The sequence below is a fragment of the Pleurodeles waltl genome, chromosome 3_1 (genome assembly GCF_031143425.1).
Source record: "Pleurodeles waltl isolate 20211129_DDA chromosome 3_1, aPleWal1.hap1.20221129, whole genome shotgun sequence".
NCBI classification, from domain to species: domain Eukaryota; kingdom Metazoa; phylum Chordata; class Amphibia; order Caudata; family Salamandridae; genus Pleurodeles; species Pleurodeles waltl.
In genome coordinates, this window is record NC_090440.1 from 1641728337 (window position 1) to 1641747596 (window position 19260).

A 19260-nucleotide genomic window follows, 5' to 3' on the forward strand; every position below is an offset into this window, starting at 1 on the left:
AGGTCACGAGCACTTTCAATTTACTATGCTCCCCTTCAGCCTTACCAGTGCCCCTCAGGTGTTCACGAAAGTGATGGCAGTGGTTGCAGCTCATCTGCGGACGTTGGGGATTTCAGTCTTCCCCTACCTCATAGACTGGCTGTTAAAAGGCGGACTCATCCCAGAAAGTTGTCTTGCACCTTCAGACTACGGCGAACCTCCTGCACACGCTGGGGTTCACTATAAACGTGCCAAAGTCACACCTGACTCCCTCTCAGACGATCCTTTCATAGGAGCTATTCTGGACACACTGCAGTTTTTTGCCTATCCTCCCGAAAAGCAAATCTAGGATATTCAGGCTCTGATTCCAATCTTTCAGCCTCTATCTTGGGTTTCGGTGAGACTGACTCTGATGCTGCTGGGCCTCAGGGCCTCCTGCATCAGTCTAGTGACACATGCCAGATGGCATATGCGGGCTCTGTAGTGGGACTTGAAGTTCCAGTGGACGCAGCATCAGGGAAATCTCTCCAACATGGTCCAGAACTTGGAGAGGACTGTGAAAGACCTGCAGTGGTGGCTTTTGAATCCACATTGAGTCAACGGCAGATCCCTCTCCCTTCCTCAACCAGATCTATCCATAGTGACAGAAGCGTCACTTCTGGGGTGGGGTGACCACATGAGAGAGGTGGGGATCAGAAGCCTGTGGTCCCTGGCGCAGTCTGGGCTCCATATCATTCTTCTAGAGCTCCGGGCGATCAGACTTGTGTTGAAAGCCTTTCTTTGCTCTCTCAAAGGGAAAGTAGTGCAAGTGTTCATGGACAACAATACCGCCTGCAGCAAACAGGGCAGGGTAGGGTCCTGGACCCTTTGTCGGGAGGCGCTACGCCTCTGGACATGGCTGACACATCAGGGCATCACCCTGGTGGTTAAACATCTGGTTGGCTCTCTGAACACCAGAGCAGACCAACTCAGCCGTCAATGCATAGCCGATCACGAATGGCGTCTCCATCCGGAAGTGGTGCATGGTCTCTTTCAGCAGTGGGGAAACTTGCCATGGAGAGTATAGTATCCAGACCTACTGAGCATGGCAACCGATCCTCCACTCAGACTGCCCCTTCGGGAGGATCTTGTGTCGCAGCAGTGGGTGGTTCACCACCCAAACCTGTCCAATCTCCTCCTTCATGCATGGAGATTGAGCGGTGGCAGTTGATGGCTTTTGACCTTCCACCCGAAGTCTGTGATGTTATCTTGGCAGCCAGGCGTCCCTCCACTAAAATGGTATACACCTGTCGTAGGCATAAATTTGTGGCATGGTGTACCAACAAATCTGTTGACCCCCTCTCTGCTCCTCTTTCTGAGATTCCTTTGTTCATTCTTTCTTTAGCCCAGCAGTGCTCTGCTTTGGGCACCCTTAAAGGTTATTTATTGGCTATTTCAGCCTTTCTTAGGTTGCCTGATCAGCCTTCACTCTTTAAGTCTCCTATTGTTAGTTGATTCCTTAAGGGTCTCACCCATTTGTTTCCTCCCACTCCGTTTATCATGCCCGCGTGGGACCTCAATCTTGTACTTACTTCCTTAATGTGTTCTCCCTTTGAGCCAATGCACAATTGTCCCTTACAGCTTCTTACTTTAAAAACAGTTTTTCTTGTTGCCATCGCATCTGCTCGCAGAGCGAGTGAGCTTCAGGCTCTATCTTCTAAGCCCCCATTTTTGTCTGTGCACCCTGACAAAGTGGTGTTACACACTAAGGCGTCCTTCTTTTCCACAGTCGTTGCACCTTTCCATGTAGGCCAGTCCATCACCTTGCCTACTTTTTACGCACCTCCACATCCTCATGAGGAGGAGAGACTCCACCGCCTGGATCCAAAAAGAGCGCTGGCGTTCAATCTCAATCGTACTAAAGATTTCTGAATATGTGGGTGCGAAGAAAGGGAAGGCGGTGCAAAACGTACCATATCTTGATGGGTACTTCTTTGCATCAAGATGGGCTACGCTTTGGCGAAAAAACAACCCCCTGAGGGCTTGCGCACTCATTCCACCAGAGCAACTGCTGCTTCCACTGCGTTAGCATGCGGAGTGCCTGTCCTGGATATTTGCTAGGCACCTACGTGGGCATCCTTGCACACGTTTAATAAACATTACTGCCTGGACAGTCAGGTCCGTGTGGACAGCTACTTTGGTAGTTCGGTCCTGCAGGACTCTCTAGTATGATCTTGGTTTGCAGCCCACCTCCGAGGATGGCATTGCAGGGGTATCTATTCCCAAGGTAAGGAATCTGCAATTAGAAGTCTCTCAGATGTACAAGTTACTTACCTTCGGTAATGATATATCTGGTAGAGACATTCTAGTTGCAGATTCCTTACCCACCCATCTCCTCCCCCCCCTGCCCCCCTCCCCCCTCCCCCCCTCCCCCCCTCCGCAAGCTGATTTCTAGGAACAAGGCATCCCCATTCAGGACCTTAGCTCTGGTGCACCAATTTCAGCGTACTTCGCAGCTGTGTTCTTTGACTTGGAAAGTTGTGGAAAGAAACTGACATCACTGCGCTGAGGCGGCGTCTATGTAGTACTCCAGACGTCATCACGGCGACTACAACGCCTGCAAAGTTGACCGACACCACCTACCGACTCGCAAGGGTATTGCTTAAAGAAAACATCCCCGGATCCAGTCTGATGCCTGGGGGAAAATTCTAAGGTAAGGAATCTGCAACTAGAATAGGTCTCTCCCAGATATATCCTTACCGAAGGTAAGTAACTTGTACTTTGAATATATAGCAGTGGCTCATGATTAAGTGTAAATTATTCCTATTTTATTATCTTTATGTATCTTATTTAATATTGGATCATAGTTTAATGAGGCTATTTGGACTACTGCAGCAAGTATTATGACTGTATGGTATTATTGGTCTTCCTCTGGTCTTGAAACTGAATATTATTATTAAAGTCTCCTGGTAGTCCCACTATTTAAAAGGTGTCCTTACTCTTTCCCAAAATCATTGGCTTCTACCTCAGCTTTCCTCAGCGAAGTTGCTACGTCTGTGGTCATTATCACAACATCATCTGTATATGCCAGTATCTTGGTTGTATATCCATTAAGCATGGGTGTTCTGATTATTTTGTTCCTCATATTCCTTGTATATAAGGTTCAATAGGCAAGGCATATAGTAGAGGCGCCCCTGTTATGTATCCAAAGTTATATTAATGCCGTCGGACTCTTGCCCCAATATCTGCGATTTGGCTATTGTGGTTTAATATAGAATCTGTATAGCCTTCTTAGGTATGACTCCAAAGTCCATTCTATCCATAATACCCCATAAATAAACCCATGTGACATAATCAAATGCTTTTTTTCAGTGCCCAACAGGATCATTGCCATTTGTGTACCCTGTATCTCTGCAATATATAATAAAGCACTTACTCATCTAATATGATCTGCTGGGCCTCTTTCTGGCACGAAACCTTGTTGCCACTTTGGAACCAATTTTGCAATCATCCCGCTTGTAGCCATAATTTTGGAATTGATGTTAGTGTCACTGTTTATTAGCGAATTGGGCTTTTTAATAAAAACTATTTTAAAAAAATAACAAAATCAGTGGCTCTCTGAGAGTGAGGCAGAACCTTGCTTAATTGAACTGCTGAAGAGTGCTAAAATGTCAGTGGATAATAGAGTTAAGGACTGACTATACAATTCTATAGGGATCCAATGAGTCCCTACCCCTTTGCCTAAAATGGAGGCATCTATAGTCCTCTAGATTTTAGATAGTGGCACAGGATGATTTAACTCATCCCTGTCTTCATCAGAGAGCGACTTCACACTCATTTCATCTAGGAAGGCCTTGATCATATTTTGAGGAGTATAGTCTTCATATAATGCCTGATAAAACTACTTGGAGTATTTTACGACTTTGTGCTGAGTATACACACACCTTGCATTCTTATTCTGTATAGCATTTTTCATCCCTTTCTGTTGATGCAAGACTCTGCATGTTAAGTAGGAGTGCGGGGAACCACAACAGGGTTGTGGAATTTAATAAAATATCTACTTGTCCATAGAACATGTTCCTTTATGAATCTACTTGTCCTGTAAAAAATCTACTTGTCCCTTGGTGCCATGTAGAGTGGCAACACATTATAGGTGCAATCTGTCTGATTATGCCAGGAATGATACTATAGTTGGGCTTGAATACTGACAATTTCCTTATTGTGCTGCCTTTCTGCAGATTTACATACTGGGGCTGGAGGCAGCAGTAAGCAAAGCTTCCAGGGTTGGAATGTCCTTTTCAGTCTGTGCAAACCTACTCACTTGCATGTTTCATGGGTTTTCACAAGCTCTTCCCTAATCTTTTCCCATACTGGGAAAGGTTGGAAATTTACTCCTGACAAGGGCAGAAGTAAAACTTCTTCCAGAGTTGGGGAAAAAAATGGTTGAAGAGAAAGTGAACTTGTAAACACTGAGCATATTTTCGCATGAGCAAATCTACACATGCATATTTGCTCCTGCTAAAATGTAGTTCACAAATATTTTCTAGGAGTACGATTTCCTGGCCTACTTCTGTAAATGCTTGTGAATTCATCAAAGACATATGCCATGTGTGCACTTTTGTGATATTTTTTTTTTTTTTTTTTTAAACAATTGTTCCCCTAATTAGGTCTGGCGTTAACTAAACCCTTTTATTTTTATAAAAAATTCTATCTTTCTCTCTGTCCATCTATCAACTGGCTTCACTCTGAGCGATCGCAATCTGCTCTTTCACAAAGAATATATTGGCACACAAAGTAATTTTGTTCGGTGCCGCAAACTACTGAGGCAATGTGTGCTTTTTGAGACCCAAAAATATTCTTGCTTTTTGCCAGTGTTGGTTATAATGGCCATGGTCCGGCAGCTCCCACAACAATAAAGTTTTACAAAAGCATTGTCAAATTAAGGCACACATTGACAAAACCAAAAGACTGACCACTAATGTCAGACCAGTTGGCTTTGCCAGTGCTTGTTTATTTTCGTGTTTTTCATAATCATGTTGAAACTGGTTTCACTGATGTTCCGTTAAGAATATTTTTTTAAAAGATTAGCATGCATCAAAACATTTCAATGAATGATGCTTCAAAGAAATGGTATGTAAAATTAGCAAAAAGTTTTTTCTTAGTTGCATTTCTTGTAAACATTTTATTTAGAAAGCTTTCCGGCTTCTGCAAATATTTGCATCTAAACGGAGTGTGTTCTGGGAGCATTACATATCGCCCCATATTGTTAAACTTTGCAAACATGTGTACGCGTTTTTTTCTTTTTTTACGCGAACCAATGTAGTACTGCAGTCCGCGCTTACAACAGGTATTTAGAGCGCTCACCATAATAATAAAGGCTATTCATTAATGAACCATAATTACAAGCTCTACCAGCATTAACATATGGAGACAAATATTACCTCAAATGCAGACAATTCCCTTACCTGCTCTATAATGTAGTACTCTAAACTCGCAGCCAAAGGATTTCTGCGTCAGCAGTTTTTGTTCCAAGGACAAATTAAACATGAAAATATGTTGTCCCTAACCCCAAACAATATGTCCTGGGAATCAGGCGAAAGGAATTCCATATCCCAGCACAAGGAAGCAGCAGACTCGGATCCATATGCTGTAGTAGCCAGCTTTTCCTGTGCATACCCCAACCAGCACCATAAGATTGCTGCTGCAGTTCTCGCAATAAACAAGTGCACTTTCACAGATGTGCACAGAACAAGAACCACCACTGAGCCCCGCCATCTTGGTTCGGGTTCGTGCACCTGCCTAAGGTGCTGTGCTGCATCATTGTGTCAGCACCCCATCCACTTTATTTGAAGGAAAAACATGCTCAGCTAATAGCATTGCAACTTGAAGGAAAGTTTTCCTCTTGCACACCATTTCATCATTACTTTTGAACACGGTGGCCATGTTAAGCAAAAGAACAGTGCTAGATAGCCATTCAAAGTGCAACAGGCGCTCTTTTTTTCAGGAAAGCACACAACTTCTCCCCAGTCAAATGCTGTATTTAATGTAACCAGTAGTTGGTGAAAAAGTGGATGAGTTTGTTGAGAGACTTTATGTGCGTATGAAACACTGTAAGTTTAGTGAATTTAATTATGAGGAAGCCATGCGCCACAGTCATTGATGGCTGTTTGTCGGACTCGTTCAGAAGACACATGTTAAGAGAGACACTCAGTTTAGGGCTGCCAGAGCAGGAACACGAGCGAATCAGCAGGCTGCCGACCTAGAAGCGGGAACAACAAAAAGTGAATCCGCGTTAATCATGAAGAGCAAACACAAGCACCAAATAGATGCCTTTAAGTCGACATCCTCGAAGAAAGAAAGTGTGTTTACGATGTGGATTTTCATTTCCATATGAAAGCAAATATCCTGAAATTGGACAGATGTGCAAAGGTTGTGTAAAGGAGAACCACTTCATAACAGTGTGCAAAGCAAAAGAGAAACCAAGTGATTCACGTCGAGACGAGAAAATGGGCACCAGAAGGTTCTAGAAGCAGTCTTGCCACTCCCACAAAAAGCAACATCAACTGCGACTGGTGGAAACTAAACTTAGTCAATCATCATCAAGTTCATCCTGCAAGAGTTCCCCGCCGTCGCCAAAGAGGGTGAATATGCAATGAAAAACAAGCATTGTCATAGCCAATAGGTCTCTCCTTTGGGACCTTATAAGTATTTAACCATGCAATTACATTAAACCTTTATCAGAAATAAACTGTTTTTGCATTCCTTCATACACTTGGCATTAGACTACAATGGTCAGAACACCCCCCTAGAATGCACCGCAATAAAAATATAATTTGGAAGAAACATGGTCATGTAACCATATAGACAGCCCCTAGAGGGCATAAGCATATGAAAAGAGAAGGGCAGAGAGCATTGCAGTGTAAACCATATATTCAATCCCTAGAGGGCATCGTGCATTACACATTAACAGGTCTAGCAGGCCTGATAGAATATTATTACAAACAAGGCCCATAGAACACAAACTATTCCCAGCTGTAAAGCAAAAGCTCCACCCATGAAAGAGCTTAAAAAGACATTGAATGGTGGGAGAAGTTATGATTTCTGCCCCCTCTCCCCCCAAGCTAGTGTGGAGAGAAAGAACACATCGTGTTGAACATTTTGTTGGCAGTCCCATTGTCCTAGGACCGCCACAGGCTGAGCTATGGGCAAAAGTGTGTTGTAGAAGGAATGCCACACAAAGCATTATTGGCTGAGTTTTCAGAGTGCAGTGAATATTGTAGTATCGGTTCACCCGCTGTGCTGGGGAGAGCCAGAGAGCCATTGAGAGTTTTCCTTGTGTTTTTTTCTATTTTAAAGGCGCCAGTTTGTATATTTTTCAACTGCTAAACCTTGGAAGAATTTAGGAATCAGGCTGCATATTTAACTGGCACTCATGTAAAGCGGTTCAATCTTCCGGTCGAGTTCCCGCTATACTGTGTATAAATCAAGAAAAAAGAATCCCCCCTCCAATTTGCAGCCTTTGTCAGGTGCAGTCATAGCAAAGAAACAGCACGATGCCAGAGGAAGAAACAACATACTGCCACAAGTGTGAAGCGGAGAGGCAAAAGAAAAAAGTAGTGCACCGACTCTAAGATATATGGTTGATCACACAATAATCCATGTAACAGGGTCAATCTCCAGGGCAGGAACAAAACAGCCTCAAGCTGGGACAAACCTAAAGCATTTACCTAACAAACCAAAGGAATTTTGAAAGGCAGACCAAGAAACAAATTAAAGTGATGGGCGTGTAAAAAGCATGGTGAAAAACCCTTAGAAGTCGATTACAGCATATTGCTGCTTAGGCTCGACCTAAAAAAGTGGCATACACACGTAGGCTTTGCCGCTTGCAAAGAAGACTAATGAACGACTAAAACAAGTGAGTCAATAAAACAAAATAATTCATATTGACATTGTCCCAAGATCAGACTATAAGTCAACGGCTGCCCCTTAATCTTTGTAATTGACCGCAGTGCATCAATCAACATCGTGCCAGTCGATTTAACAGTTTGTCACCTGCACCACAACTCAAAGCGTCAAATACGAAGGTATACACATGGGCTGCTACCAAACCGTTGCTGAGCCGAGGCTCGTTCACAGCGACCTTGCATCATGAGAAGATGTTAGTGCAGGCCCCAGTCCACGCTCTTCAAGGTACTTCACCTGGTGCATGCCTGCTTAGATGTGTAACTGCTGCTGATATTGGACTGATATCTATCAATTACAACCTAAATATGCGATCTGAAATTGTGAGTCCGTTTCCTTCGCTATTTCATGGCTTAGGAAGGCTCACGACACTGAAGCTGCCACTTCACATTAATAAATACATCCGGCCAGCTGCACAGCAACACCACAGACCAGCATTTCACCTACAAGAAGCAGTCGAGAAGGAACTATAAGCGACGTGAACACATGACATTATCGAGCGCTCTTCTGGTCCCACACCATGGGTGTTGCCCTTAGTAGTAGTTTCCAGAAAAGGACCGTGAAGGTGCAGTGCGCATTTGTGTGGCTATGCACCAAGCCAAAACAGCAATTGAAATGGAAAGACCTCCTGGTCTGCACATTACAAATATGATCATGTAGCTGAACAGAGCCAAAGTCTTCTCCTGTCTTCGATCTGGACAAGGGATACCATCAACATGAATTGGAAGAAAACTGTAGGTACGTTACCACTTTTTCAACTCACATTGGATTATTCAGATACAAAAGATTGAGCTTTGGAGTGTTATCTGCTGCAGACATATTCCAAGATGTTATGCTTAGAACGATTTAACCTTATGCATGCTTTCAAGTACAGCGATAATATACTTGCGTTTGGAACAACAGGGAAAGAGCATGATGAAGCTCTCAAACAAGTGTGTCAGTTAACTCACGTTCTTTGGGCACGTATTTTCTGATGGGGGGAATGATTATTGATCCAGATAAAACATGAGCACTGTCATCCACCAGATGTAACCATGCTACACGGTCCTGCTTAGGCATGGCCAGCTATTGTTCAAAGTGCATTCATGATTTTGCGTCAGTGAGTGCACCATTGGAGACCTGACCAAATGAAATGTTCAGTTTAGATTGTCCTCTCAATGTGATAAAGCTTCATAAGTATAAAGCATGCTATTGAAAATGCGACCGAGATGGCTTACTTTGATCCTAAACTGCACACTGAGGTTACTGTTGATGCAAGCCTGGTGGGGCTGGGAGCAATTCTTTCCCGTCCTAATGGCCACTCAAATGCTCAGACACACATCTAAAGTTTGTTTAACACAGAACGTGCCTATTTCCAGCCGGAAAAAGTCTGGCAGTGGTGTGGGCCTGTGAACATTCTCATGTGTTTCTGTATGGAAATCATTTCACGATTGTCACAGACTACTAAGTGCTGCTCACCATATTCAGAAATCCAAAAGCCAAGATGCCCCCTCGCATTGAGAGTTGGGGGTTGCGTTTACAAGAGTATAACTATTCAGTAGTGCGCAAGACAGGCAAGAACCAAAGCCCTGTAGACTATTTCTCACAAGTACCACTACAATGGCACAGCTCAACATCGAAAACTGCTGAGATACACATCAACTTCATTGTAATGTCCAACACACCAGTGGCCTTCTCCATCAAACAGATTGTTGCAGCTACAGATGTGGTTAAAGACCTGCTTGCCCTCAAACATTATCTCAGCTCAGTTATGGAGACAGAGTGGTCAACCTCTGAGTGACTGTTGAATTTTAAAAGTATCAAAATGTACAAGATAAACTGTCTGTCACGAAGGAAGGCATTGTGCTGAGAGGCTCCAGGATTATCATGCCGAAGAGTCTTTGAGACAGCAATTTATCGAACTTGCTCATGAAGGACAACGTGGTATTGTTGCCACCAAAAGAGCTTTAAGAGATCAAGTGTGGTTCCCTTGATTGGATGCGGGAGTTGAGAGTGAGTTAAAGCAGTGTCATTTATGCAATTGCCTCTCCCCAAAAATGACCCAGTATATCCTAAACATGTCTGATTTACCTACATGTGTGTGGTAAAGAGTGTGGCCACAGATTTCTTTGGGCCCCTCGCAAACGGACAGCATCTGTTGTTGGAAATTGATGAGCATTCACATTTTCCTCTGGTAGAGGATTATGCCATCAACAGCCCACAACAAAGTAATTGAGCAGCTGGGTGACATGTTTGTAATATGGGACATACTGGACTCTCTTTAGTCTCCCAGTGGTCCACCATTCAATAGCCAGAGGTTTAAGGAGTTTCTGACCAGATTCGGGGGCAAACATCAGAAAAGTACATCCTTGTGGCCTCAAGCTAACCGTGTTGTGGAATGTTTTATGGGAACCCTGAAACAAGGTATCCAACATGCATCGATATAAGGAATTGTGCTGAGTCAGGCATTATGTCAAGCCCTCCGTGCTTATCTTTCGACTCCTCACTCTACCACCTGTGAGAGTCTTGCCACTTTAATGTTCGGGAGAACTATAAGAACAAAACTACCACAGTGGACCACTGAACGAACTAGTTATTATGAAGAGATTTGTACTACTGACGCTGCTCGAACACGTCACATGAAGACATATGCTGATCAACATCAGAGAGCTCCGGAGATAGTCTTTGACAAAGGTGACTGGGTTCTCGTCAAACAAAAACGGAAGTGAAAGACTGATCCTCCTTTTGATGTTAAGTGTCTGAAAGTTGTGATACGAAGGGACACATGATAACGGCGCAAAATCCCTGCAAATCCATCTCAAGGTACTCTACATTTCAGACATGTGTTGATGATCTTAGGTCCCTGTAATCTCAGATGAGGTTGCTCCACCTGAAAGCACAGATCAGACATTATACCCTGTACCCTAAATGTCTACTCCGGGTACAGTACAACTACGTTATATCACGCAGTCTGGCCAAACTGTGCGAGCACCTCAGCGTCTCATCAAAGAAATGTAATGCTGCTATTGTTTATATCTTTTCATTTTCAAAGGAGGAGATGTGTCTTAGGACTGTAAGTACCAGGACCACGCGTCCTGGGTGGACTCGGTGAACGAGTTACATAATCATTTGGATGATGTTAAGGTGTGCTTAGTACTAGTTATGAGATAATGGGGTTTAGTTTGAACATTGTACGCTGATAAAGACGTGGGTTACGAGCTTTGTGTGGAGTGCTCTTTTGCACGCTCACAGACTGAGGGCGGATGCAAACTGATCACAAGGGGTCTGGCGGCACTTGCACTATCAAACTCGTCCTAAAAATGGTAGTCAGAGAAGTCGATTTTGATTTGTAAGTGTGTGCACAGGCACTGTTTTGTAAGAAGGGTCTGTGTTGGAAAAAGGGAGAATTCCCAAAAAGTTTTGATATGTACTTATTTTTAGGTATGTTCGGGAATTCCCCCCTACCCAGGAGAAACATTATAAGGTTATGCTTGAGTATTCCAATAATAGAAACTACAGTTACAGGTGAGTAACTTTTCATTGTGGCCAGATTTAGGTCACAATGATTCAAAATACTTTAGTACTTACAAAGCAAATCTAGGAAAACGTACTTTTAGTAAAGCATTTCAAGATGCAGTGTTGATGGTGTTTTAATATGATTAACATTTGTTAACCCCTAGCAAAGAAACTCTGGAACAGTTGCTGTCAGAATAGTAATCTAATGATTAGCTTTTGTTTTTGTTTTCCTCTGTTAGTGAGATTGCTTTTGGATACAAGGGTTTGCAAATCATACTGTACTACAGCGCTGGGAGTTTGTCGACGTTGTTCCGTGTCCAGTACACAGAAAAAGTTGATGAGAACTTTGATTGTGTGGAGGTAAAAAAACAATTTTGTGTCAGATGTCCTTTATCGCATTTTCTGAGTGGTCACCCATTAACATCTTGCAAATTCTGTATTTTTTCGAAGAAGCATTATGCCTCTGCAAGGTTGCATCCTAATACTGCAAAACATCAGGCTGAAGCTGGCAAAATGTTTGCTGCATTATAGGTCACTATAAATGATGCCTGGATTAAATTAAAAAGATGTACACAGTAATAATAAAATTTTACAAAAAAATGCATAATAAATTACCAGAAAATCCTGGATTGCCTCCTTCCTGAAAGTCGTTCAGTCACACTTCATCCTTTTAGTCTATATACCCAAGTGGATGTGGCATGCCCAAGGATTCCTCACTCTCTCCTGTGTTGTTTAGTATTTACGTGATAATCATGGCACAGTTTATTTGATCAATGGCTGCTTTACTCTTTCTTCCTTGCAGATTGACTCAGTTGGTAGTTTGACTAGACACCTTAGTGAATACTTCAGGAGGTAATTTGCGTACAGTAATTTTGGAATCCACGAGTAGATAAGCCCTTGGCAGCTAGAAAGGGGAAGAACCTTTGACACCAGATACCTTCTGGTCGCCCCTTTCCAGTACTCTGGAGGAAGTCACATGGCACCCTCTTAAATGAAGACTTGTCTTTTACTGCATAGATAAACCCAGTTACCTCCTCTTTGTTTTATGTACTGTATCTTTAAGGAAATAGTCCACCCTCAGGGGTGTAGCCTCGAGGGGGGGCGTTACGCCACTATTAAATATATTTTGTGATAAATAATTGGATGCATGTGTAACACCCCCCCCCCCCACACACACACACCCTGAATCTACGCCCCTGCCTATCAACCCGTATTCCTCTCCCTTCCTCTGCCTCTTAAGCCTCTCTCGTGCGCCGTTCCACAATGTCAACATCATGTGTCAGCGCAGTTGTTGGGAAATCTGAAGTTTACTCCACCCAAACTCCTCCCGCCAACATAATGAGCTGCGCCCCTCGCCACCCTTATCAACACTTAAAACACCATGCCTAAGTGGTTTCAGCAGTGTGCTCTTTCGTATTGATTGTTACATCCGCTACTTTTGTCTCCCTGAGAAAGGACTAATGAAACTTGCAGAATTTCACAGCCTGGAATGTCATAGCTGAAAAAGATGATCATACTTCTAAATCATAGAAAGCACTGCACTGATTGCCAGTAAAGTAGAAGATCATGTATTAAATGCATGAAGCAAACTACGGCCTGGACTGCTACTGTCTACTTGAATGTTTTGTTTGCTCATACTTCGAGACCTTAGTGCTCAATCTCCCTTTTGCTTTTACATACTCCACGTTTTAAACAGTGTGAAGCAAGTTGGCAATCACTCCCTTTCTTATGTCCAAAACTGTGGAACCATTGCTGCATTCGCCTCAGATATGTTGATGCGTCTGCTCGATACAGCTTCGCGTTGCCAAAGTTTTATAGAGTTAAAAATTAACTGTTCTTTCTAGTGCCAGCATGCTGTAAAGGTGAACACCGCGCTTTAGTATATCAAACCTAAAACAGCACCTAGCAGACTAAGGCAGATTAGTGAATTAAAATTTCAAATTAAGAATTCTGAACTAACCAACGAAAGGAAGAGCTAAGAACAGCAATCAGACTGACGTTTGTGTTATAAGTGAAACCATACACTAACTAAAAAAAAAGACCACTCCCACTGTGTAGTAAAATAAAGTTGGCTAAATAAAAATCACATAACATTTTCGGCTGCTTAAGTGCTTCTCACAACAGATCAAAGAAAACTAATACAAAGGGAATAAAAATTGCATATAGAACTCAATAACAAAAGGGAAGAAAGCTATATAATAGCGAATAATAAGTTACTCCAAATATTGCAATAATCAGATACACTTCTTAACTCTGGAAAACAGAAAATGGGTCTCTGGGCTCTCATAACAGCGTGGTTATGTTGCTACCTAGTGGTAACAAGCATTGGCAATGCCAATAGGTCTGGCATATGAATGAAAATGCCTTTCTTGTAATTAACAGGTTTTAGCACTCATTACGTCATATGCGCACTCTGTCATATTTGCGCTCCTCCATCCATTCATTCATCCATCCACTGACTCACTCTCAATTATTCTCTGACACCATCACCACAACACACACACAAACTCAACTTGTGCAAGATAAATGGAGTACGAGTAAATATATAGAAAACATCCTGCTTTCTAAACACAGTGAGAATATGCTAGCAATAACAAAACTAAACATAGCAGCGAGACAGTCTTACAATGCTATTGTGAAGTCTATTGTTGTTTTAAAATATCTGCATGGCTGCTATGTTTAGAATCAGTATGTTGGCAAACTTAGAATGGTTAAACAGGAATACAGTCTGGACAACATAATTTCATAATGGTCGCCTGCTTTAGAGGAAATGGCCACAGGGGATGACGATGATGATAATAAAAATTGGAAGTCCAAAGAAATGAAAGGGGAACTATTAAGCAAGGAAATTGAAAACTAAAGGACTCGCCAACCGGTGGTTCACTGAAGCACACTTATTTTCAAGTGCATGTACACTTGTGATTAGAAAATACTGTCATTCAGAGTGCTAGACAGCCAATTTAATTATTTTTTGCAAGATCCTTAGAGACCACCAAGTCTGTCACGCCTTCCAAATAGATTCCTGCTAGCATTTATGCAGTGCAAGATACTCAAGACAACCATCAGGTACAGTCATTAAATTGTAAAAGTATAGAAAATTATAGTTGGAAAATAAAAATACTGTCTTTCCTAAGAGGGACTAACAAGGAATTTTGTGCAAATCTTCTATATCCACAGTTTGTCATAGGGGGATAGGTATGCAGCACCAAACCCGAAGGAGGGACACACTGAGGACGGATAATTCCCCCCACATCCAGTGGTGAGGCCGACCCACCGGGGGAGCCGGGGCAACTACCATATGATAAACTAGACTCTGTTCTCCATCTCATGTTTCCCTTATCCTTCCATGACCGAAATCAACTTGCACTCTACATTTACTCTGTCAGCTTGATCATGAGGCCTGGTCCATGGGCTGTCCTCCATGGCCGCCAACTACTTTGCCTAACATTTGTACCGAACGGCATGTGCATTTCTTGCTCTAGCTTTGGAAAAAGTACAACAAATTGCTCTTGCCACTTATCTTGCCATGAACAGAATTTACATATTTGCCCCACCTTAACATAATGTAATTCTTTTTTAAATATAGTATGAAATGGAATAAGGAATGTTAAAACTCATTGTTTGAGAAGTAATTACAAATACCAATACATCACTCCATTTTGTCCTTAATGTTACTCAAATGTGTATGATCATGTATCACCATGCATTTCTTATCTTGCCATTATCGCAATTTTCATATTTGCTCCACATTAGCATAATGCAATTTACATGTAATTATATTATGAATTGGAATAAGGAATAAATAGAATGCCGGGACTGCTCCCTATCTTTCCTGTTCTAATTATCTTTTGCACGTATACTGTACAAATCTCAGAAATCAACCCTAGAAGTTAGGAACACTGTCTAGTGGCACTTCCTGATATGAACTATATCATGATTCCATTTTAACGATAGGGTGTTTCTTCACACCACTTTCTTCTTTTTCTTCATCTTTTTACATATGGTGATGGACTCACTCATTTTCCATCAAAGTTATATTACCCAAAGAATTATGTGTCATTTATTTTTGCAGCCTTGAGAAAGTCTCAGGCATCCAGCCGTGTAAGGGACGAAACGCGTGTTGGCTGTACTTTTATGGAAATACTTGTACTGAGGAATAATTTAAAAATTGTTCGATGTTTAATAAGACTAATTTGAAAGAATCAAGGAATCATCCTCAGATTCTTAATTTTTGGCGGATCCACTTATGTTTTTGTAATAGACTCTGTTCTACTGGCTATCAAAGACTCAAAAGATATGATGGAGTATAAAATCGACACAGTGGTGGTAGACCTTGGCCTCCTGAAAGCAGACTACTGCAAATTGAGTGAGTGTCTTGCTTTTATTGATCTTAGCCTTTAGGAGTTGCTCCCAGAGAACAAAGGCTTAAAGACCCAGATGGTCGATGTCCTGGAAAGGGTCTGCGTCCACGAGGCCCAGGCAGAAGATTCCAAGGGACATCATCAGAGTGGGTGGTATTGTTGGTCCATTTCAGCATGTGGCTTGGTCACACTTATTTTAGCTTTGGGCCTGCGGCCTGTGCCATTTTTACCTAGTTCATTTTCATAGTTTTTTAAAATTATTTTAGCATGGTTTAATTTTCCCAGTTGTCTTTCTATGCCGGATTGTTATTAGTTCCTTCTGCACTACATTCTTATATTGTGCTCTGCCCAAGGCTGTATATTATAATCTATCAAGTATTGCTTGTCAAAGAGTACACAGTCCACCTTATACAGAGAAGACTAATTGTCACGTCAGGCAAGTTCTTAGAAAACAACATGTTTTATTATTAACACAAAAAAAAAAACACTTGCAGTTAGGCTGGAGGGGACATTCCAGCCAGCCATCCATCTTATGATGTACCATGTTGTCGCAGCGCTGCTGAACTTGGCCTCGTCACTCCAGCTACTTCGGAGGACTGCCAGCAAATCACAGGCAAAACAACTCCTGCTTATTATTCAGGTATGGAGCTGGGACTTCCTTTCAGAGACTGTGTACGGGCAGAGAAAGGGCTATCACTGCTATGCTCTCACGTAGAAGCTAGATGTGTGGGTCGGGATTTAGATTCACTAGTGTGACAGGATGCTGAGGCTTTTGTTTCACACTCTTGGTCACAGTAAGAAACGTATTGTGTTTCATTTTCCTAATAATTGCAGCCCATGCTTTTTTACATAGAATGCAGTTGCTTCAATAAAATATATTGCAACCTATCCTGCATTTCTCTGTCATGCATGTATGAGACCGTGCACAAATGTGAGAAAGAGGTAAGATCTGTTTTACCACGACTTCCCTGAGGGGTCAGGCGCCACAAATCGCCTTTACTTTCTAGGTTTGGGTGAGGTACTGCTAGCTAGCATAAGGGTTTGACTGACAGCTGACAAACTGTGTGGGATTGACTCAGTCCCCCACATGCAGTGGTGCTTCTGCCCAAAACCAGCAGTCTCATCTCTATGGTGAGAGTCCTGCGACAATGCAAATGCCGGAGAAAGCAGAAGGAGCAAATATGGTGCCTTTTCTGGAGAACTGGCTGCAGACAGAGGTAGCAACGGAGGGCTTGTCATCCTTTGCCTTAGAGAGGGCATACAGGGTACTAGCCCACATGCCGACCTGGGGGTGCACCCTGACCCATTGTGCCATGCCTGTTACATTTTAGGGATAGAGAGCACATCCTCAAATGTGCCAGAGACTTGGGGGAGCTGAAAGCTGGCAACAGCTGGGTGAAGATATTGTCTGACTTTACCCTGGCAGTTCAGAAACAAAGAGCCTTGTTTTTGGAGGTCAAGCAGATACTCAGAGACTTGAACATGAAGTATGCCGTGATATACCCCCAAAACGTCTGCAAGTTACCTATCAAGGGGCAAAATTCTTCTCTTCACTGAGGTATGGGACTGGCTAGACTTGGGCCCAGAGACAGGAGAGGGCAGTAGACGGTCTTGCGCTTTGCCATGGAACATATGAGAATGTAACGGCGTGCCCTCGGAGGAGCCGGTGCAGCAAGACAGCCTAAGTGCAGTGGAAGCGACTTCTAAGCTCACGGAGCCCAGAGATAGGTGCAGAATTACTCCTTTCACTCTGCCATGCATGTACGCCTTGAAACATTTTTATGCTCGCCTGATATGCTGAGGGCCATAGTGGATGTCAAATATGTGGCCAGGATTATTCCTCACCACAGTCCCTTACTGTTGTCATCGCAATGGGGGTAGATCACACATCTGTATACCAGGTTGGCAGCTTAAGGCCACCAATCTAGAGGACTTTGAATTCCTAAAACAATCTGGGAGGGGATATGGAACTATTTTGCTGAGAATACAGGCTCGGCTTCTACTCTGCATACGGAATGGAAGGCATTTAAAATGGTCACCCGGGGACAAAACTCATCTGAATCCATGGTGGTACAGTGAACAATTTTAAGCAAAATAGTTACCCACGAACAGGTCCTTCGAAATCTTGAGCATTTACACCCGGAGAGCCCCGAGTTGCAGTCGGAGCTGCTAGAGGCAAAGGAGAGGGTGATGAAGCATGTGGAGCGCCTTTGCTGTTTTGATTATAAAGCCTATATGACTCAGACACATACTGAGGAAGACAGATCGAGTCCCTTGCTGGCATGTTTGGCAACCCCACTAGATGTAGCTCGCCAACCCTGGAGGTGGTGACACCAGCAGGGGCAAGCCTGTATACAGGGCGTAATAAATCAGGCCTTTGCGGTTTTGTCTTCCAGACCTTACGCCACAAGGAGCAAAGCATCCGGAGATGGCTCACTGGCCTCTTGCCATTCCGACTAACGCCTGTGATAGTGGAAGGACTGGGAGAGGACATATCGGAGGATGAAATCTAGGCTGAAGTCCCATGGGAAGGTGCCGGAGACAGATAGGCTTCCGGTCGAGTTTTATGCAGCCTCCCTTTACATCCTGGCCCCTCGCCTACCTGCAGTGTACCAGCAGGTTCTTGCGGCACAGGTGCTGGCCCCCACCTTGAGAGAGGCACTTAATTCCCCCCTGGTCAAGCCCCTCACCTAGCTGCATTGTACCAGCAGGTGCTTGTGGCACAGGTGATGCTCCCCACCTTGAGAGAGGCACTTATTGCCCCTCCTCCCCTCTCACTCCCCCCCTGCCCCATCCCCCCCCCGCAGCTCAAGCCAGGGAAGCTTGCTACAGATGTGGCAGTGTACAGGCCATTACCACTGCTGAATGTTGAGTATAAAATTCTTAGTGGAATCCTGATGCAGTGACTACTGTCCCACATGACAGGGCTGATCCACGCTGACCAGATGGGATTAATCCCTGGCTGCTGGACGCCTCTTAATGTCTGGCGCCTGTTGGCTATTTTATGAGATGACCAGATGTTGCTGGAATGGGTTGGCTTCATGCTTGTGGATATCGAAAAGGCTCTCAATAGTCTGGATTGGGGCTTTGTGCATGCTGTTATGCTTCAGATGGGTTTGGGCCATCACTTTAATGACTTGACCTTTCTGCTCTATGCAAACTCCGTGGCAAGGATTTTCATGGGCTGCATGATATCTGATCAGCGCAAGCTGGAACGGGCCACCCGGCAGGAATGCCCACTATCCACACTGCTCTTTGCTCTTGCAGTGGAACCTTTGGCGTGTTTGACACCTCATCTTCTAATTGGTGCAGCATGTTTCTCTTTAAGGCACATTTCTTGCAGTAAAGAAATCCGCACAGAATTTTGCTTAAGGTATGACAAATCCAGTTTTTTCACAGAAGGGTCATTCGTACTTTAAATTATATTGCTCCGTGTCATCAACATTCCAAAGCTGGCAGTAGACACAGTTGTCTTTCAGTTAAG

At 43.3% G+C, this 19260-nt stretch overlaps 1 protein-coding gene across 2 annotated transcripts in view; it reads left to right on the forward strand.

Moving 5' to 3' along the window:
- HAT1 (histone acetyltransferase 1) overlaps positions 1-19260 on the forward strand; it is a 290158-nt gene that overhangs the window by 133058 nt on the left and 137840 nt on the right. For both annotated transcript variants that reach the window (XM_069225332.1, XM_069225333.1), the window contains one exon: positions 11655-11775. In XM_069225332.1, the coding sequence (XP_069081433.1) occupies positions 11655-11775 (121 nt within the window). The remainder of the gene's footprint in view (positions 1-11654; positions 11776-19260) is intronic.